The sequence below is a fragment of the Ixodes scapularis genome, unplaced genomic scaffold, assembly GCF_016920785.2.
Source record: "Ixodes scapularis isolate PalLabHiFi unplaced genomic scaffold, ASM1692078v2 PGA_scaffold4__175_contigs__length_147842914, whole genome shotgun sequence".
NCBI classification, from domain to species: Eukaryota; Metazoa; Arthropoda; class Arachnida; order Ixodida; family Ixodidae; genus Ixodes; species Ixodes scapularis.
This window is the reverse complement of record NW_024609879.1, coordinates 13205080-13226911: the sequence shown is the minus strand read 5'-3', so window position 1 is coordinate 13226911 and position 21832 is coordinate 13205080. Positions and strand designations below refer to the sequence as shown.

Here is a 21832-nt window from a genome sequence, read left to right as displayed (position 1 = left end):
ATGGACTTGCATTCTGCTTATTTCAGAAGCGACACTTCTGAAATAAGCAGAATAAGAGACGCGAGTTGTTAGTCAGCGTTGTTTTTCCTGTGTCCTCTTCTCTCCTTTTGTCCTTAGTTGCGTGCTGTTGCTGCTAAGATAGCTCTTATTACCAACCCCACCTAACTTCATATATATATATATATGTATATACAGGGATGGGCAAAATACATGCAAATATGTATCGAAATACAAATACAAAATACTTCGTCAAAATGTATTTAATTACAAATTTAATTACATTTCCAAAAAAGCATTGAAGTACATGATACAAATACAACCAAATGTATTTGGTCTCTTCGAAATACTTTTCCAAATACATTCCTCAAACTTTGCGTCAGCGACTTCAGGGCACGTGCAACGGGTTTCTGGGTATCTCATTTTAATTTTGCATTGCACACTCGGGAGTTAGTGTGCCAGGCTCTAGTAACGTAATAGAAATATAATCACAAAAAAGATGTAATCAGCTTGGACGTAATACGTGAAAAAAGTACAGAGCTTCAAGCAGCTTTTTTTTGTTGATTACATTTTGGTATAGACCAACAAAGAACCGAGACGACCAAGACGCGCAGCACTAGCTAGATAATTTTTTATTGTTGCAACTCGCACCAGTTACGAAAATCTGGACGACCCGCGCATTTAGAATGTTCCAGGCAAAAATATGGATGGAAATCTAGCTGGAAAGCATCACAAGTTGTCACAGGCACTTATTTAGCCAGTCTGCCTGTGAACGTCGGTTTCGTCACTATTCTTGCCCTAGACTAGCACCGTAATGACAAAGTCACTAAAAGCTTGTGCTTGATTGAAAGACACTGCATTCGGTGCAGAACGTAGTTTTCTTCCTGCTCTGGAGAGTGCCTTTAAAATAAAGCCGGAGAAGAAAAGGAAAAAAGCTCCATGGCCGAATAAAAAATGGAGACTATCTTACAACCACATCCATAAAAACAAGATGTATTTTCGCCCACAAAATTGTATTTAATTACAATTGTATTTGAAATACCCATGTTTTAGTATTTAAATACACACGTCAAATACATTGCCCAATTTGTAATTAAATACAAATGCAAAATACACAAAGTATTTGAAATACGTATTTCAAATACTTGTATTTGAAATACTGCCCATCCCTTTATATATATGTATATATGAAGTTAGGTGAGTTGGTAATAAGAGGTCATCGTAGCAGCAACAGCGCGCAACTAAGGACAAAAGGAGAGGACACATAGGAAAAACAACGCTGACTAACAAATCGCGTCTCTTAGTGTGCTTATTTCAGTTGTGTTTTTGCAATCGCCCTTAGGACAAAGAATTTCCACAATAACATCATTCTTTAAGGGCCTCGAGAGAGTACTCATTAGTTCATATCACAAAATGAGCATTAGACAAAACAAAAATAGCGCTATATTTTCTTCGGGAATCTAATTTTCAGTTAGGCGCATTTCCAAATACTTTTCGATTTCAGGGCGCCGGTCCAGAAATACAACACGTTTCCGAATAGCTCAGATGATTTTCGTTACCAAAATCTACCGCTAAAATTTTAATGGAAATTGTTTTTTTTTGTTATGAACGAATCCTATCCAGCCACATAAAAATGTATTATTATCTAGCATAACTTATAGCAGTTACAGGTGTCCGTTTAACGTCTGTTGCTGAGGTTATGCAAAAGAAAGGGCAATTTCAATCTCTAGTTCTTTGGAGACAACAAAAAATAGCTTCGTCCCTTCCACTTGTCCGTAGGTCTACCAGACAAATATCGCCAGAATAAACAGCCCAAAGTAGGTAAGAGCGGTGTACGAATAGAGGAAACACTAGATTGTAGAACGTAAATCCAAGAAGGAATTGGGCTGGGAAAATTTTTTTTAAATAAGTGGTCGGAAAAAACTAAATCATAAAACTTTGAGAACTAAAAAACACGAGTTAGAAGAAAAATATAAATGAGAAAGTGTGTTTTTCTTTAAGCAATTTAATAACGAATAACATATTTTTATTTTAGTGTGAATATTTAAATTCAACTAGATATACCGTAAATTAACGTGGAAGCGCCCACCACGTTCGAGCACACATTACTAACAATTCCCAAACTTTAGAATTTTGAACATTATATCTTAACCGCCCGATTTGGCCGGACAAGCGCCCATGTCTAGATTTCCCCAGCTTTCAGTGAAAGTGAAAAAGGCGCCCTACGGTATTTTGCCGTACATACATAGCAAAGGGACTGCGAAATATCAATTTTCGAAGAAATTAGTGAATTCTCAACTAATTTAGTGTACTAGTAAAGCATTGGAAATTAAGCTATTCTTGGATATTGATTATTAAGAAGCGGTTCGATAAAAATAATTTAAATTACAGAATAATCTGGAAAACTTCATGTTACTATGTTGTCTTCCAAACTTAGCATTTCTGTACAAAGACGAGATATTTGTTGATTCAGTGAACACGTTGCCTGGAACGAGCGCGAGACGGCGCACCAGAATGTTTATTCCAGCGCTTATAGCCTTAACGAGCGCGAGCCATAATATCATCGAGAAAGCCGAGCTTAATGTCGATTTATTATTTATGTAATGATTCACTGTAATACAAGGAAATATTCAGATAAGATCCGAAGAAATGTAATACTTACCGCCCGCTCAGCTTCAATTCCATTGAAATCTAGTCTAGACTGTAGGATTTTCATTATGGTAGGCATTAATTGTAAATATTAGTAGAGTCCTTAGTTCGGGCAAACGAGTGGTGTATCGTTTCATGTTGTTATGAATAAATACTTGAACTTAAGTGACAAGTGCTCCCTAAAATTTTATTTGCTATCTATTGCTAGTTTGTTTCCCAGAGTGTTATTATGGTTTTGTGGTTGTTTTATTAATTTGTCAAACAACATTGATCAGATTATATTACTAAAGCCTTGCCGATTCTTCAGACACTCGCACTTTCGTTGAGATCCTGGTTCAGGAAAAAAAGTGTGTTTTCTATCCGGTTATTGGCTTTGTCGGTTCGTATATTTGCCTTTGGGAGTCAATCTCCGGGTTCCACACGACGACCATTGTTTTTGTATTTTCATGTAATGTAGCGCTTAAGGTTTCATCAAAGCCGTTTGCACTGCTACCGACGTGGTCCTTACCCCGTGTGGTACCAGTTCTCTCGGAGGGCTTCCTTTGTCTTGGCGTCGTCGTTGAGGTACCCCTTGAATACATGGGGACCTCGGGTGCACAGTTCCCCTCTAGTGTTCACGGGAACAATCCTGCCTTCGGTGTCCACAACCTTCACCTGAAGCATTATAAGACTGAGTTATTCTGAAGGGAATTGGGTGTTTAAAGTGTACATCTACTCGAATAAAGTTTCTCTGGCTTAACTACTATTTCCTTTATTTTAGCTTGTTTGGGTTGCAATTTCAGCTCTGAAAGTAGTCGTTTATTTTTATATTCTTCACCTGTGAGTAATACTGAAATTGTTATTTATTTTCCAATTATTGCATGACCATTGCTCACCAACACATACTTCAACGCAAGAAGTATGTTAAGTTGTTAGAAAACCTCCTGCTATTTCGAAAAACAGTCGATAAATAGAGATCGTGACCTCCTCTAACACCATTCAACTACTCATTCCACAACGCAAAATGGGAATGCGTATATTTAGAACAAATAAATTATTCGCGCTAAAGATTCTCTCCTTGTTATTGTTTATCACTCGACTGAAGTATGCTTTAAAGACTATATGGGTGATTTTATTTTGAATCGTTTAGACAAATCGGGTCATGTTTTAAATTCTTCCAACAATATATGTACAGGGAAATCCTTTACTACGACGAAACAAAAGCGAGTTTTTTTATTATTCTTTTAGTTCTTAATTGTTTGCCTTCAAAGTTACAATAGTGGATTCGGAAATTTCGGTGATCGGCGAACGTCGTTTTCTTGTGTGTGCTCCGCCATGATCATGCCCGTATTCGTTTTGGTTTAGGTACCCTTTGCACAAAAACGAAACATATTCATACTTTTACAACTGCAGTGGAAGAGTCTAACGGTCCTAAAATATGTCCCTACGTTTTATTTATATTGAAAAAAATCAAGAACCCTGCCCCTTTGATGATAATTCAACTATATTTTTTGAGAGATTTTGTTACTATTAATATTGATGGTGCAAAATGTATCTATTAAATGAAAGTTTATGAAAATACCTAGCCAAGAGCACAATGTTGTTATTTCTTATCAAAGTGGTCTTGATTAAACATACTTTTGAATATGACAAAAAGCCATAAGAACGCTTTCGAGATCAATTATGTAAAATAAGGCATTCTCAACATGTTTTTCTCTCTGACGGGCCCTGAGTATGTTCTGACGTATAAAAAGAAATCAGAAGTAATATATAGGTTAGACATATAAATACGTACCTCTGAAGATACTACACCGGGTTTAGTTTACATTAACTTCAACGATATTTTGCTTTTCATGAGTTGTGAGATTGAGGCGAGTTCCGTCTTCACTGTGCATTTTTCAGGCTTGGCGGACGTAAAGCGGGACGATAATCGTCACTCTAAGCTGACTAACTAACATGATTATTTGCAATAATTTCTCAATAATTGTTTTAGGACTTTTGTCGAAATCGCGGTATTGACCGCAATTACTATAGGAGTCAAATAATTAAAAATACACATGCGAAAAAGTGTGATGGTTTACGAGGTATTAATCGCTACATTTCAACGTTTTCGCGTTGTGTAAAACTAGCACTTAGTCGCATGACCTGCCCGCCACGAGGCTAGGAAGAATCACGTAGTCGTTTATATTATGTGGTGACGATGTCGGCAGCGTGTCCTTAGTGGGTGCGCCGACGACACAAATGACAATATGGCCTAAACAGCTGCGTCACGCTTTCATGCATCATTGTGGGCAGGGCGTGATGCGCTCCTTTTGCACGAAATTAGGAAATGGTGAAAAAAATACCGGACCTAAATACTAATAACTAAAAAAAATATCAAATTTTCGGAAATCCTTCAGATGGTCTGGTCTCTAATAGTATTTTCCTTGAATACCGCTATTTAAACATCGGCCCTCGACAAAAACAATCATTGAAAAGTTTATTAAAATATTACCTATTTAGTCAGCTTAGAATGATTATACCTTCATATATTATCAACCGAGCCTAATAAATACACGATGAATGTTGCACTCGTCCAACTCGCTCCTTTTTTAAGCCCTTTCTATTCAGAATCAACACCCTGACTATTTTCAAGTACTATTCCTCAAAGCAAATCCTGGTCACCCTCATTTTATGTCTGATTGTTATTTATTTGTTTACACTTACTCACAGCGCTTGTTGGTTTTGGCTAATAAAATAATTAGGCATGTTTCGTACTACATATGAAGGATTTCGTATACACGTCGTACGTGTTTTGCTGAAAAATATCGCTATGAAGGAAAAAAAATAGTCTTTTTTTTCAGATTGCCTAATGAAAATGAAAAGCTTCCAAATATTTTCCTCGGTAAGTCTAGTCTGAGGCACTTGGGTTGGGGAAAGTGACTAATACACCAACACTCTTAGCACAAAATTTCGTCTTTTTCCAACTGCCGCTTTTGCGCGCGCACAGGCCTACCAGAAGCCGGGCTCGTTTAAAGCTTCTCTGTCTTTGTGTTTTCTTCTTGGAAAAACAAAACAAAGCTCAAATACACCGCTGTGAAGTAGTGTGTCCCACATACTTGACGCCGGCATGACATGGTCCGTTTCCTCGCTTTATTGTTATTTCTGTAATTACCGGTTAAGTTTTTTATCTCCGGACACAACCCCATGTGGGAAATATATTCCAGCTGTGGCACTAACCAAGTTTGCTTTAAGTAGTCTGAAATATGTCAATATTTTAGCTACCGAGTGATGGCGTTGCACTTACACAATTGCGTAAGATATCTTGTAATGCAAGTTCAGAAGACCGTGTATTACTTACACACAACGATGTTCACGCGGGTTATAGGTGCACTCTTAAGGCTTAGCAAGTCCTTTAGCTTCAATATTTGTGCAAAAGTGGTGTACGGAATTTTTCTAACAGGAATAAGAGCATTTCATTCCTTCTTTTTTTTTTTTTGCATCTTGGTACAGTCGGCGTCTCGGCAAGACTTGCTGAAGATAACTGCTCGGAAGAATTTTTCCATTCACTTTAGTGGCGACTATCCAAACAAAGTCAACAGCACATCCAATTGTTTCAAGTTTTGTCGACGGCCAGTTTTGCAAGGAGGCTTGATGCTTGAGCCGTCCTTCCACGCCGTGACACCGGGATCTCCCGGCATGCCGTCAGAGCATATCTGGCCTAATACTACAGGAAGGCCAAAAACCAAAGCAAGCTGTAACTCCAGCCGAGATCATTCCTCCATGCCACTTATAGAAGAACGCTCGAAACAAGGAAGGGTTCCTCAAAGTTAGGTTAAACAAATATATTAGGGTGATTTCAGATAAGATCGACCAAAGGATGGCTAGTCGACATTTTCAAATCAACTGATGTTTTTATATGTTATTGTCTAGTGTCTGGGATGAAAGAATCCAAACTTAGTTTTGACTAGAAAAAGTACTTGGGGACAGGAAAAATCGTAAGGCATGAGGTGGTGGACAGTTGCATTAACGCGCACTGATGGAGGGGGCCCGTTTGAGAGTGAATAACTAAAGCGATAACATTAGGAGAACTCTAATACGTTTTAGGCGCAAACTATGGGTACAGCTTGCTTGTAATATAAAGTAATCATATTTATTTAAAATTTATTTATTTTTCTAAAAATTGACAAACATGCCTGCTCGAACGGCAAATGGCAAACTTTGGAGGTCTGTATCTCATGAAATAATTTAATCCTTATGATATAATTTGCAGATATTATTCTACTAATATATAGCTAATATTTAAAAAAATAACTAAGGTATCTGTGTGATACAATAGTTAGGATATATTTAGTCAAACATGAAAACAAAATCAAACAAAGAAAAATTCCGATGCGAATAAAAAAAAAACACCACCCTTGATTTTTTGTAAATTTAGGTAACCTGTTATACTCTATTTCGGCATTCATTTCCATTAAAACATGTTGCATCATTTTATTGAGAAAGAAGATACAACTCCCCAAAGTAGGGTCCTTTTTCAAAGCCTACACTTAGCAGTGTTTTATACAAGAACTGACTCTGAGTTCCAGTTTCATGAAACCAACACACATCTTTTATATATTTTTATTCAGATGAGGCCAATGATAACTAAATAAATCGTTCACACACTTAAATTAAGGAGAAACTACTGTGTACAAAGAGGTATCATATTACGGACTAGTGATCCGAGGAAAGATCATGCAGCCATCGGCCACTAGGAACTTTGTTTACTTTATTCTCCTGCGACACTATATGCTATTCCCTCTTCCGCTCTACCTTCATCTCTCTCTCTCTCTCTCTCATATATATCCCTGATATATATCCAGAACAAAAACATGTTCAAGCATTCCCTTTCTGCGTGGTAGTGTTCTGTGGCTAGCAAAAATCATTTCCTCGCTAAGCTCACGATTATGGCAAAATAGTTGCCGGAAACCGCAGACGACACTCGTCGCTAGTTCTGGCAAAACGGCCGATACAATCTTTTTTTCGCATTTCCCCGCTCGCTGTCAAGGACAAGGGGGTTCGCTTCAACCAGCAAAACATGGCCGCCGACGCCTGTTTACTGAGCAGTCATGCCTGTCGCCATCTCACTCGCTGGCGTCACGGGCGATAATATCAGGCACAAAGGGGCACACCAACCGGCAGCATTATCCCCAAATACTCGAGCCTCGCGTAAATACATAGAGTGTAAACGCTGTCGCCATGTTATCGTAGTAAGACCGCCCTCCCCCCTCCCCCAACGGGGGACTGCAGTACGCGACGGCGTACTAACACAACGGCGACGATATCGACATCGTGGCTCCGAATTTTCCCATAGTTCTACTCCACGGGCATTTCTCGAAACGCTTGATATTGTGTACGCCCGCCTGGAAGGATTTCAGGCGCGTAGTTAAGACAAGGCGGTTCTCCGCGGCAAAAGAAAGCAATTTCACAAAAGCTTAAAAGCGGCGGCGACGCGTGTGCGGTGAACGCTTGTAGTTTTGGTGTAGACAGGGTGTGTGTGTTCTCGTTGTTGACACCAGCCGGCGATAAGGCACTGTAGGCGGTAGCTCAGTACAGCAAGGGCTAATCCGAGTGACCATCAACGTAACCCCACCGCCAACCCCTCGCGAACCGGTCGCCGACATGGCTCAGGCTGTGTCATGAACCACGTGGTAGAAGCTCGGGTGCTTTCATATCAGCGCGTGGAGGGACGACAGTGCGATTCCGGAAAGTCTTTTTCGAAGGCCGCTGACCACAATTTTTTGTCTGGAGACTTTCCCTCTTTCTTCCTTTGACGTGGATCAACCTTTGCCGACAGCCTCAGTTGTGACCTCTCTTTTCAAATGTACGTTTGCAGTGAGTGAGCTCCTCAGCCTCGGACTTGTCACTTGTGCACCCAGTAGTTCTTTCACTTGGCAATTATATGCCATTAGTTGGGGTTTAATTTCTATTATTTATGTATACATTATGAAGACGTCCTGGAGCTCCGAACGAGTGTTTTGTGCAGATTACTTTTGCAAACACAAAAAGACTATACCAAAGCAGCGGAATTTTCGAAGTGTTGGCGAGTTGGACCTAAACTCGTTGAAGCAAATTCTTCCGCCTGACTGTTCCACCAAAGTGAGTGCGACGGACTACCTGTGCTACCATTGCTTCATGCACATCACTAAGGAGATCTCGATGCGAAGCTCAGAGCAGTGCCCTGACATATTTGTGCCAGCTGAAGAAGCAATTGAAGATCTAAATCGCAGCATACTACCTACAGATGTGTCGCCGCTGAGACAACCAAGCGTCGTAAGAAGTCGGGACAGGCCTGCCTATGTCAAGAGAAAGCAGACAGAACTGGAGCAGGTTGCTGTCAAGAATATACGCTCAAGGCTACGTATTGCGTACGACAGGGACGCACCATCGGGGTCGTCCGAACCAACATGCTCCACATGCACTGAGTGGGTGGACAACTTTCGGCAGGCCTTTGAAACCGCCACCTCTCTCCGGGAACGTTGTCAACTGCTTACACTCCTGCCGTCAACACTGACGAAGAATGAGGTTCAAAAGATGATTCCACAGGCCTCAATGTACCTCATCAGTAAATCCCGAAAACTCAAGGAAAAGCATGGCGTGTGGTATGAGGCGGATCCTTACACGAGGTGCAAGGTGAGCCCTGAGAACCTGTCTGCTGCCCTAGAGTACTTCACGAAAGACGAGCTACAATGTTCGCGCCAAAGTCCCAACCAGAAGGACGTCATCTCTGTCATGCTCAACGGAGAGAAAACGTTCGTGCCAAAGCGCTTCATGACACGCTCAATACGAGAGGCCTTCCGTATATACAAAGACAAGCATCCCGATTCCGGCGTTGGGCTAACGAAATTTTATTCGTTGCGCCCTAGATGGGTCCAATGTATTCCACACCAGGAAGTGTGCGTTTGTGTGCGCTGCGCCGATTATTATCTTTGTATTGCCGCTCTAGAGAACGTTACAGGCTCAACATTCAACACTGGTGAAATGAACTCGGCATTTCTGTGCGACCCAGCAGCAGAACTGTGCCTTCAAGGAGACTGATCACTGCCCAAAAGGCCAGTTTCTTTCGCTACAGGAACTTGATATCCCGGAGGATGAAGAGATTGTGCTTGCAACATGGGAGTCCGGCGACCTTGTGAAAAAAACTTTGGAACCTGAGACTTTCCTAAAAGTCATCCAAGTGACGGTTGGAAGTTGGGTACTTCACAACCATATCCGGCAAACGCAAGGTAAAGCGATCTACGATGAAAAACAGTGCATGCAACGCGGGAGCATTGTCTTTCCTTTTGACTTTGCTGAAAACTGGACCATCGTGCTTCCTGACGAAGTGCAAGCATATCACTGGAAAAAACAACAAGTTTCGATATTTACATGTGTAGTGACGACAAGAAAATCTACAAACAGCTTTGCCATCATCAGTGAGGACCTGTGTCACGACGCCGCTCACGCTTGCTTGGCTCTAGAAAAAGTGAAGGAGTGGGTTGAAGACAACGTTGCGGTATACTCGTACGTGACGTACGTAAGTGACGGCGCCGCCAGTCATTTCAAGAATCGCTACCAGCTTCACCAATTTGCAAAGGACGATGCCCACAAGCCACAATAAGTGGTTATTTGCTGCATCTGGACATGGGAAAAATGCATGTGACGGAGTTGGCGGACTCGTGAAGCACCAGGCCACGCTGAACAACCTGAGAGAACGTTCAGTAAGCGCAATTCAGACGGCCAGGACAATGGTGAGCGTTCTATCAAAGAAACTGAAAGTCGTGCATCTTGTATATCTGGACGAAAATGAGGTTGTTCGGTATCGTGAACAAAAAAAAAGAAGAGTGGCTGACGGTGCGCGCCTTCCCTGGCATTCAGTCTTGGCACGCGTGGCGGCTCAGCAAGTCATCAACAGAAGGGACCTGTGACGTATATGTAGCACGGACAGTCGGATCTGCTTGGAAGCAACTTTATTAAATGGGTACAGCGAGGAAAACCATAGCGTAAAGTGCCGAATTTGATTTCCCAAGGACTGCTCATTTTGAATGCAGGGACATCTTATTTATCACATTTTTCTTCACGGGGTATTTAACCTACTGTTTTTGTTGGTGGTTACTAATAATTTTTATCTGATCACTATAAAAAAAATCCCAAAATGTTATCCTCGAGCAGGATAAAATATATCGGCTTGCCACGATTCATTCATACACCGAGAGCATCGAAGCTGCTCCAGTTATGCACTATGGCATCCGTCACCTGAAATTGTTTGTAATCGTAAATACACAGCCAACCTAAATATCTTACTATTATATCTTTGTTTTTGTGTGTGGAAGTAAAGTTATTTATTTTACTCTAGATGTAAAATATACCGGAAGGTACAACTTCACACTGCATCATCTTTTCTCAAATCATTAGTCTCTAATATGATACCACTTTGTACGCTTATGTAAAATGCTAAATATAGTTTCTCCTCCCTTTTACTGTGTGACCGATCGCTCTTTTTATCAATGACCTCATCTGAATAAATGTATATAAAAGATTTGTGCAAGTTTCATGAAACTGGAACTCAGAGTCACTTCTTGTATAGGACACTGCTAAGTGTAGGCTTTGAAAAAGGACCCTACTTTGGGGAGTTGTTTCTTCTTTCACAGTGCAATGATGCAACATGTTTTTAATAGAAATGAATGCCGAAATAGAGTATAACAGGGTACCCAAATTTAAAAAAAATCGAAGGTGGTGTTTTTTTTTTTATTCGCATTGGAATTTTTCTTTGTTTGATTTTTTTCCCATGTTTGCCTAAATATATTGTAACTATTGTGTCACTCAGATACATTATTTATTTTTTCAATAATAGCCATATATTTGTAAAATAATGTCTGCAAGTTATGTAATAATGATTAAATTATTTCATGAGATACAGATTTCCAAAGTTTGCCATTTGTCGTTCGAGCAGGCATGTTTGGCAATTTTTAGAAAACTAAATAAATTTTTAATAAATATGATTACTTTATATTACAAGCACGTTGTACCCATAGTTTGTTTGTAAAAAGGTTTAAAATTCTCCTAATTTTATTGTTTTAATTATTCACTTTCAAACTTGCCCCTCCATCAGTGCGCGTTATTGCAACTGTCCACCTCTCCCTGCCTTACGATTTTTCTTGTCTCCAAATCTTTTTTCTGGTCAAAACTAAGTGTGGATTCGTTTATACCAGACACTAGACAATGTCATATAAAAAGATCAGTTGATTTAAAAATGTCGACCAGCCACCCTTTGGTCGATCTTATCTGAAATCACCCATTAGTATTGGCGTGAAATGTAACCCGCTTGAACGACGCGTTTTAGTCAGGATAAATGTTCTTGTGAACTTGCGCTACAAGATATTTTTTGTACCATAATCGATATTCTCCATGGTGTATGCAAGTTTGTTTCTTTTTTTAAGAAAAAATACTAGGCTTAAATTAGGTACCTTCTCACGAGGCGTAGCGTGTGTGGAGATGCTACAGTCTGAAAGAGCCCGAATTTCATACTGGGTTACCGGTTTATTGAAAATACTTCCTTTCCCGAAGTACTTTGCCATTCCGCATAATCCTCATAAGAAAATTTATTACTTGTATAATCCTTCTTTTTTTTACTTCTTTAAGTTAATAATACAGACATATGTATAAATACACCTTGTATTAAGCATAATATCCCACGTACTCATCAGCTTTACCTCATTTAATTATGTTAGATCGAAGACGACGAAGACCCTGGCAAGATGTCAATATCTAAGTTAATAGGCATGCAATTGATGCCAAGTTGCGAATTTCAGAATATAACTTCAACGATTTTGTCATTTCAAATGTACGCATTTATATTTCCGTAGCCTTTATTACACCTGTTTTTATTAAATATCTTGCATCATTCCTAAAGCTCATCATACGATAAATGAAAAACAAAATTATATTTTGAGAAAATTGATTTTGAAATTTCTACTTTTAAAGTTATTTTTCATATTCAAATACTTTTCCCGCTAAGATAACCTTCTGAGTAAAAATATTGTACGTGTTAAATTTTTATTTGTTTCAAATTTCATTTTATATGTCATTTATGTCATAAACCCTCATTCATTCAGTCATTTATGTCATCACCTAAATCGGGTAAGTTCTCAAAAAGGTGAGGCTCCGTTACTTTTTACAAAAATTAAGAGAAACACAATTTTATGCATATTACCGCGTGTGTGGCCGAGTTGCAACGCACCCGACTCGCACCCTGAGGGCCGCGCCACTTTTATTGTTGTGTTGTAATAATAGTTTTTATAATGTCAGAGAAGCGTCTATTTTAGAATGTTCGAAGGCTAAACATTCTAGTTGGAATGTTCATGAAAAACGCGCGTGCGTTATACAATTAAGCCGCTCCGCGTGGTTCTACGAGGTCAGTTCTTCGCAAGCGCTCCATCCTGCTACGACGCCTTCATCGACGCCCTCCTGCGATGCCTGTTATTATTTTCATTATGTTTTCGGCACAAGTTCGCCCCATTAAACGTTTAGTTTTTCCAATTATTGCCCACCACTTCATTTGTCTTTCGTGAGAGTATTTGGCACTTTTAATATAATTTAGAAAAAAATCATCCAAAACTTTTTTTGTTTGTTTTGTGTAATGTATATGAGCTTGCTGAAGGTCCCAAATACGCCACCTCTAGTAATCTCGCACACTCCCAAACTTTTCTTTGATTCTTTGAAAGTTAGAATGTCGATTACTAAATATATGTAGCAAAAACTGTTTCCAGTTATGCCCTAGTGAAGAATTGGCCCAGCATATATTCTGTTTTTACAAGCATTGTAGATCTGACATCTTTTTTTAAGCGCCGTTTTAAAGATAATCACGCATATATACGATATAAATATAGAACGTCCAGTAACAACTATTTCGGAAAAATTTACCGTTCTTCAGATTAAATTTTATAGAGTGCAAGGAGTTGAAATATTCGTTAGGATCAAGAAATTAACGTCGGAAAACTTTACTTTGACCATTTTGTTCGGATTCGAGCTTGAAAAAAAAAAAAAAAAAAACGTTTTACAGTGCAATTTTTGGGGGGACGGTGTTGACCGAGAACTTTTTCTGACGGCAATTTTGATTCGAAAAAATTTATTTTGATTCCCCGTTTTCTTAACTATGTTTTCGCTATGTTCTCCTTAAAGGGACAACATATACACCTCTTTAAAAAAATTTAGCTTTTTGCAGCTTGTCCAGTTTTTGTGTAATCTTTCTATGTGAAATGGCCATTATTTAATCTCAATTTATTTTTAAGACCTCGCGCTCACATTAATATGGTTAGTACAGATATTTACTAATGAATGGACAATTTGGCTGATGCTCTTTAAGACCGGGACACGTGTACCATCGAGTTCGAATAAAATGGGAGCAGCAGAGTGCGCGCCCTCCGATACACGCTTCGCAACCTAGAGTAAGGTAGGAAGCATAAAACTGAGGAATGGAAGCGGGACTGCGAAGGTGCGCATTTACTCCGATGGGCAGACACCAACCCACCGTTAACAAGGTAGCCACCCATTCGCCCACATCGCGTTTGGGTCCTGGACGCGTGCAGGAACCAAATTCGCCAAAGGCAATACGTCTGCGCATGATCACTGCAGACAGCAGCGCCACATGAGGAGCGTGACGTCCGAGAATTCAGTTAATGTTTACATAGGCCTTTTCTCCAAGCCACAGTTCTATCAGTTCATAGTTGCCTCTCGGTTCCGCAGCACGCATCGAAGGCCATCTGCTCCGCTGTTCGCAATTCGCTCGCGGCCGATGGATGTTCCGTGCAAATTAACGTAACAACACGATCGTCCCGCACCGGGCCGAGCTAGAACCATCCTCTCAACGCGGTGTACAAAACGTTAGAGGCATTGTCGTCAGTCTGTTTTCTCTATCAGGTAGGCTAGAGCACGGATATTTCTGGAGACGTGAATAGCCCAACTAGAAAACCGAAATAAAAGTAAATTACACCGTCCATTCCTGGTTATCCACTGCCGAAATTGACTGGCGACCGGTGCATACAGACCTCAACGTGGTCCAACGGTGTCCCAACCGTCCGAATCCAGCGGTCCGTCGGTTCGTCCGGATTCGTGCTGCAGAAGATCGGACTGGTTTCGGTGGCTCCGTACATAATCTGAAAGGTCGCATCATTGGCAGGCATAGTTTAGGAACTCTATGAAACGGGGGAAAACATTTCATGGCGAAGAAACGGCTTCGGGATAGTTAACGTACGTAGAGCGCTTGGGTGTTCAGCCTCGTTCTCGCCTTCTCCACAACCTCGGGATTACATAAGGCCCCGGACACGATTGCTGGGAAAAGAAATGGCAAACGCCGAAGGGCAATGGGGAGTCAGGTGAGTAGAGGTAATTGCAGGCAATTACCTAAAATAAAAACAAAATTTAGGCAAAAAAATATGAGACAGTAAGGACGCGGAAACTCCAGCGAAGCCGACGTCAGAGCCAGAGTTTCTTGCGGCCCTTGCAATACCGCCTCGGAGACAACGCATACGCCTTTCCCTCCAAGCGCCATTAGTAGTGAATCCCCGAAGTGAGGCCTAGCTTGCGTCGCGGTCGTCTTGCAGTGTCTAAAAATGAGCGCGAAGCTAGTTCGTGGAAAAATCGAGAGGGACGCGTCTGTCGCTGTGCGGCGTTTCTTGTATAGAGCTTCTGCCTGTTTGCCGCTTGTGGGTCCGCTAACAGGTGACGTCATGCTCAGGCCTTGTGTTACGTGTGGCACCGAAACTGTAGGTTAGCACCTCAGTAGATCACCAGCAGACTGAGATTCTTATTTCCATTAGTGATTTAAAAAAGACTAGACCGCCACGAAAGACACATGAAGCTTCGCGTTCGGAGAGAAGGCAGTTTCGGAATGCTCAATTTGTATGCAGAATTTATTATGTCGTTGTTGTGACCGAAATTTCTGCTTTCAGAGTCCATGAAAAACATTTTTTTCGGAACTTACTTTAAGTAATGAAAGTACTTGCATTTTATTACTTTTTGGGGGTGTTACTGTGAACCTTTGATTGCCTTAATCGGATAATTATTGCAAAAATAATTTCACCATTCTGGAAGTAATAGAAATACTGAAAAAACCTAAGTGTGTTTCCATGTAGCCATCGTAAAAAATTCGTTGAGTGCATTTTTGACTTCAAGATGTAATGGAATGTATAACTTCGTGCCGTTGTTTTCTGTATATATTTTACTTTTTTTTTCTACTTAAAATTTATATATTGCTGATGCTATACACAAGCCTCACTGGGCTTCGTCAGACGGAATGTATCTGACTTAGGCCTTTGCCTGATCGCCTTTTTGTATGACAAGAAATAAAATACATAAAGACAAAACGTTTTTTCTTTTTAACAAGTTTGATTTTTTATCCTCGTTTTCATCGCAGTTCGAGTTTGGAGCTACGTAGTGAGTACATATCAATGTAGTAATGATACGATCTCTCCCCTTAATGAGCTTCTATATTTTGCCAAGGTCAAAGATGTTACCGAGTTGTAGGGAACGAGGTAAGACATTTCGTCTGGAAGCTTACATTGTAGTTTGCTGTGTTTTGAGCTGCGATATCAAATCCGAAATTTTTATAAAAGAATTTTAGTGCGATATTTGGTGGTTATTATATATCACGCATATCTTCATCGGCAATTGAAACAAGCTACTACCCCTTTCTTGAAAAAATATAAATCTGGCTCAAGACATTCCTACCCTTTAATGCCCGAAAAACAAGTAAAAACAAATTTTGTAAAAGCAAAGGTGTGATAAAAAAGTGACCCTTTTGTAGCCTTGAAATCAAGCAGTAGGCATTCCAGAAGAATCAGAAATTTGAGTTGTATGCATTATGGTGATTGTAAGCCACCAGTATACAGCACGAAAGGCCCGTTTACAGTCTGACAAGTTTTGTATAAAGCTTGCGTTCTCAATTATATAAGTTCTGTTTGTTCTTGGCGTTAGAAGTGGGAACGACTTGAAACTCCTAAAGAAATCGGAACATTTTCTGATTTCTTCGGAACTAACCGGAAACCATAAATGTTTAATATAGTATTATTTCGGTTACTTATTAAAAGAACGATCAAGTATTTCTTCTCCCAGATAATCAAGTTACACTTTTGAATACTTTTCAAACAAGAGTTGTTGTGATTATAATCGGCATTCATAACTAAAATGGCGCAAAACCGACGGCACAAAAAGATGAAGAATCACATAGGAGAATTAATTGATTGTAATAAATGAGTATTTGTTTTTGTAACATTGAACGTTTTCAGGAGATGCAAATTTGTAACTATGATGGATGAGAACTGCAAATGATTTGTAACGTCGATAAATTTGCTATTGTATGCCACGAAACGTTCAGTTCTTTGATATTAGAAGGGTGTAAGATAAGCAGGTGACGAAACGAGGGCCGATTAGGCGACCTGTTAATGTCCCCACTTTAGGAAGGTTTGTGGTACTGCACATAAATGGCGCCAAGTAAGGAAGATACGAAAATCAAAATATTGCCGCGTGCATCACATGAAGTAACGCGTCCTCGTACTTCTAGAAGATTCAAGTTTACTCTTACTCCGAGTATAAAGCGTAAGGAGGCCATAATGATCTTGCGTAGTCAGTCTCACCCTTGTTCACCCCCGAACATTCTAGGTCGAATGTTCGAGATCCCGAGTGCAGTAGATAAGGAGCCGAGCGGGGCCTTGCCGAATCTCTCTGGCTCTCGCTCTACCGAGCTGTCGCGCCGACGCCGTGACGTTCGCTGCTTGTGCTTCGACGCTCAATCTTTCTCGTTTTTCCTGGCACAATTTCATCGATGAAACCTGTTTTTTCAGGTTACGCTTGAGCAACCTTTTCAATCTCTAACATTTTGTGGAGGTGCGAGGCAACGAATTCTACACCCGCGAAGCTCTGAAGACACGCCAGCCAAGTGAGGTGCTCAGCCCCGGAAGACTACCGTTTGCAGAAGACACCTAAGCCCGAGCCGGCCGTCGCTCCCAAGATCAATCCCCGAAATATTTACAGTTGCCGGAGAAGACAAAGAAGGTGATGAGCACCGCACTGCCGCATATTCCGAACAGCCCACCCGTCGTCGTCCTGCCCGTCGCACGTGGTACTCCGACGCCCTCCCACGGTGACGTCTTCAAGGACATCGACAACTAGACGCAGCAGTACAAGCAAGTTGCCCGTCAGAATAGGTGGACGCCGGCAATATGGCTGCAGAATGTCCACTTCTCTCGAGGCAATGGAACGTAATTAGGTTGAAAACCACGAGGCGACTATCATTCATCATGTAAGGGTGTGCCTTGCGGAGGTGCCGAGTTTTGCGACCCAACAGCGAAGAGAACGAGCTGAGGAGCTGTTCCATGCAAGAGTTCAAGTTCCCAACGAGAGCATCGTCAGCATCGTCGAAGTCGTGCTTCGACTGAGCAATCGAGAGAGTCCTGAAGCTACAGAAGCGAAGAAACCGAGGATTCTTATGCGGGAGGTAAAAGAAAACATCTTTGTAAGTCTTGTGCGCGCTGCTTACCAGCGACCGTCGAACAATTCGTGATGGAGGCCACGGACATCGAACGCTCCCTCCAGGTTTGAGCCTCGCACTACCCAACAGAACAGATGTTCGCGAGATCTTTCAGGTCCTCGTCCGAAGGGAGCTCCGAAAGCTCCTCCCCGCTGCTGAGCGCCAGTCCTTGCTTCCAGTCGTCAAGATCCTAGACGACAAGGGACAGCGGGCCTTGCAGCCGGAAGCTCTCGTCGATGTGGCCGCCCCGGAGGGGCCGGCGTTGACATGCTCCGCCATGACCCGACGACCGACACTGGTTGCCCATCAGTACCCGGCGCCTTCTCGACGCGACACGCCTGTACCCCGCTCGACGCCAGGAGGAACAACTCCAGTAGGTCCGACAAGATCAGTCGGCGCTGGGGAAGAGGGTCATCTGAAGGACGGCTCACCGACGCCCGCTATGCTAGTACGGCAGCTAAGCTGACCACACTTATCGCGGACGCCCTTACCGGCACCTTGGCCTGCGCGGGTTGCGCCCGAACGACCTGCGCCCATGATACGGTGGGTGCCCACGAGAATGTGACAACAAGTATCTTCAACGTTCACCGTCTCCTGTGCCCGCTTCGCCTCGAGGAGCTCGCTTGCCTTCACAGCAACGTCTTGCATCGTCTCTTCGTTGTTGTAATTTTGTACCTGTTGTAAGTCGGGACTTTCACATGCTTTCCCATATCCTTAAAGCTTGGACTCTGAAGTACGATTTAAATGTCGTTTCTAAGACTGATTTGCGCTTATGTAGCCTTACACCTTTCGAGTTTTTAGCGCGAACAAATCTGTGAGAAAAGAACGCAGGGATCCTCCAATTGGTTGCGTCGAGAAAGTGTATGTTACATTCAGTTTAATTGTGGGCTCTGGTATGTGGAGCAGACGGGTCGGTGTGTAAGTGACCGCCTTTGGAGAGAACAAAAAAAGAAGCGCGAAAGTGTTTCTACCTCATCTAATCTGGCCAATGATATTGCTACACCTAATGCGTGCTTACCATTATGGAAATATATGCTTCAATCTTCTGCAAAGACAGCGATTCCTTCAAATTGTTTTGAAAGGAAACTTTGAGTAAAGAGGACCACGGAAATTGCGTGAGGCAGTCGTCTGTAGTTTTAAACGAACGCGCAAGAAAGTTGGTTCTGTTGTGAGTTTTGGTTGCTAAGGTCGAGGGGGTGGTGGTGAGGGCAGGGGGGGAGGGGGGGTTAAGCGGGTAATATAACCATGGCGGGGATTTTATCGTCGGATAGCTCGGCGGCAGGTGTCTGCTAGTGGTGTGGTTTCTGCGTGGATGTCAGTCAGCCTGGCGTCATTTCCGCCTCTTTACGGCGTCATGTCTTTTTGCCTTTCCTCGTTCCTGTCTGCGTTGATGGCTATCATGTGTTGTTCCCTCCCGAATTAATTCAGCTGCATTTCAGAGTTTGCGTCGTCTTGACTGTTAATTTATTTCTCCTTGTCACAGGATTAGATATCTAATGTTTTCTAACCAGCTCGCGTGCATACTTTCGTCCTTTGCATAAAAGCCGTTTTGTTTCGCTCACGGCAGCGTGGGTGATGTCCTCGCTGAAATAGTACACGCGCGCCGAATCAATTATAATATTGAGGATCGCGAATCCTTTTTCCTCTTTTTGCTGTGCGCGGCACGAGCCGTGTCCTCTGTGTAGAGTATTTTACCTTCACTTATTCTACCGCATTATGAGCTGCGGTCAACAAAAACCAGATCAATGAATGCCCGAAAACACCCTCTGCCCCTTTGTTGTCATGACAGTTCGATGGCGTCAATTCAGCAATTAGACCCGAGGACCATGTTGAGCTACTTAGGGGTGTTTATTGGGCACGAAGAGCAGCCAGACAGAGACGAATCACTTGTGTACAATATGTGTTCTCGCTTGTACTCCCTGTGATCACGTCAAATTTCTGAAAAAGGGGTTTTGTTTATTCAAGCTGGTATTAGTCCAGCCAAGGAGCTATAAAAAGTGTTTCGATAATACGGTCTTGGCTGCTTTCAGTTTTAGGCAAGTCGGAATATAGGCAATTTGGAAAAGGGGCGCTAGTATTTTGTCGGATCGAGCATTCATACCTTTTCTGAGCGAAGAAACGTCGTAGTCTCCTTTTTGAAGCTCATTCACCATATCGAGGATGATAGTTGGCGCAGCAAAGGCGACAGTACATCTGGAACATCAAGTTTATTTTTGAAGAGAAGCTAACAATTCACGAAGTATCAGGCTTAAAGTCGCACCAAAATAAAATTTTAAATCTTTTTTTTTTTTAGGCGCAGTTTTTATGAGCATCCTATAAACCCTATTTTGCAATCATGCTTGTTTTTTTTTTTCGCGCGTAAGAAACGCGGCCAAACACCGCGATACGCCCATTTTGTTTTTAGACATCTCAGCAAAAAAAAGAAGGGCGTTTTGCGCTCTCTAGTCACGTTTTCTAATGGTGAAAAATGTGATGTATGACTGTAACTTTGGGATTTATATGATGCTCAGGGTGCATCAGAATGAGTTTGTACCATAACAAAACGATCTCTGAAACTACATTTGTGGTCCTCTGAACGTTCCATTCACTGGCGAGTTTTAGTACGCTCTCGTAAAATACAGTTAGGTTTTCGCACTAGAGTCTTTGTCTGGTTGAGAAAAGCAGGGCACTGTTGCTTGTGTTTCCGCTTCTTGGTTCGTGTCTGGTCCCTCGCCGTTCTTATCGGCTAATTGTGCCATCTCATTGGCCAATGAGCGAAGATGAGGTGCCCGGGACGCACCACACGGTGCGCTTCGCAACTTGTGAAGGACTCTTGTGCACCAGAACTGCCAACGAACGATAAGGTCCACCTCTTGACGAGTATTGACGGCTCGGCCAACAGGTCTAGTTCATATGGCCAGAGAGCACGTCTCCCCGCAGAAGCCGAAGCGAATTTCGAAACAGGGGAGGACGACGTTCGTGGGCAAAAATGCGAGAAAAGTTCAAGAGCATCAAGGTGGAAGGCTGAAAGGCATAAGACGCTGTCAAGCTGATAACCTTACTCAGCAGATATACAAATACGAGTTAGGGGCTTGAGTTGACCAGTTGGTGCATTACAAGGATGGTCTCCCAAGGTCAGGCTGGCCCTATCCTAGTAAACAAATACGGTCGTGAATATTAAAATATATGTGCGGTACTATATATTAATGTTATATTATCGTATATACGATAATTTGATGCGTGTGTTGTTCGTTTTGTTTTTCTCGCCTCAGGGTTATGGTGATGTAGAAAGCTGAGTTAATTGGTAAAGTTAGAAGAAAAAAGTGAAAGCCGTTTACAACTCCCTGTAACGCCGAATTGGAGCGCAGCTCTTGAGGAGGAGGAGGAAAGGTACTGAGGGTAGACCCCTCCTCCTCCTCCTTCTCCTCCTCCTCCCCTCATTCTTGAATATGCTCCGGGGGGGTCACCTGACCTCGGGGGGAGGGGATCGCGTGACCTCGGGGGGGGGGGGGGGGGTCACGTGACCTCGGGGAGGGTGTCACGTGACCTCTGGGGTGTCACGTGACCTCGGGGGGTCACGTGACCTTGGAGGGTCACTTGACCTTGGGGTGACCTTGGTGGGTCACGTGACCTTGGGGTGACCTTGGGGGTCACGTGACCTCGCGGTTACGCCGACGGTGACGGCGACGCCGACGCCGCTCA

At 42.2% G+C, this 21832-nt stretch overlaps 1 protein-coding gene across 2 annotated transcripts in view; it reads right to left on the bottom strand.

Annotated features, from left to right (window-relative positions):
- LOC115315203 (medium-chain acyl-CoA ligase ACSF2, mitochondrial-like) overlaps positions 1-21832 on the bottom strand; it is a 90837-nt gene that overhangs the window by 9896 nt on the left and 59109 nt on the right. For both annotated transcript variants that reach the window (XM_040210411.1, XM_040210412.1), the window contains 4 exons: positions 20253-20344; positions 14879-14955; positions 14673-14780; positions 3155-3300 (listed from right to left, as the gene is read on the bottom strand). In XM_040210411.1, coding sequence (XP_040066345.1) covers positions 3155-3300; positions 14673-14780; positions 14879-14955; positions 20253-20344 — 423 coding nt within the window. The remainder of the gene's footprint in view (positions 1-3154; positions 3301-14672; positions 14781-14878; positions 14956-20252; positions 20345-21832) is intronic.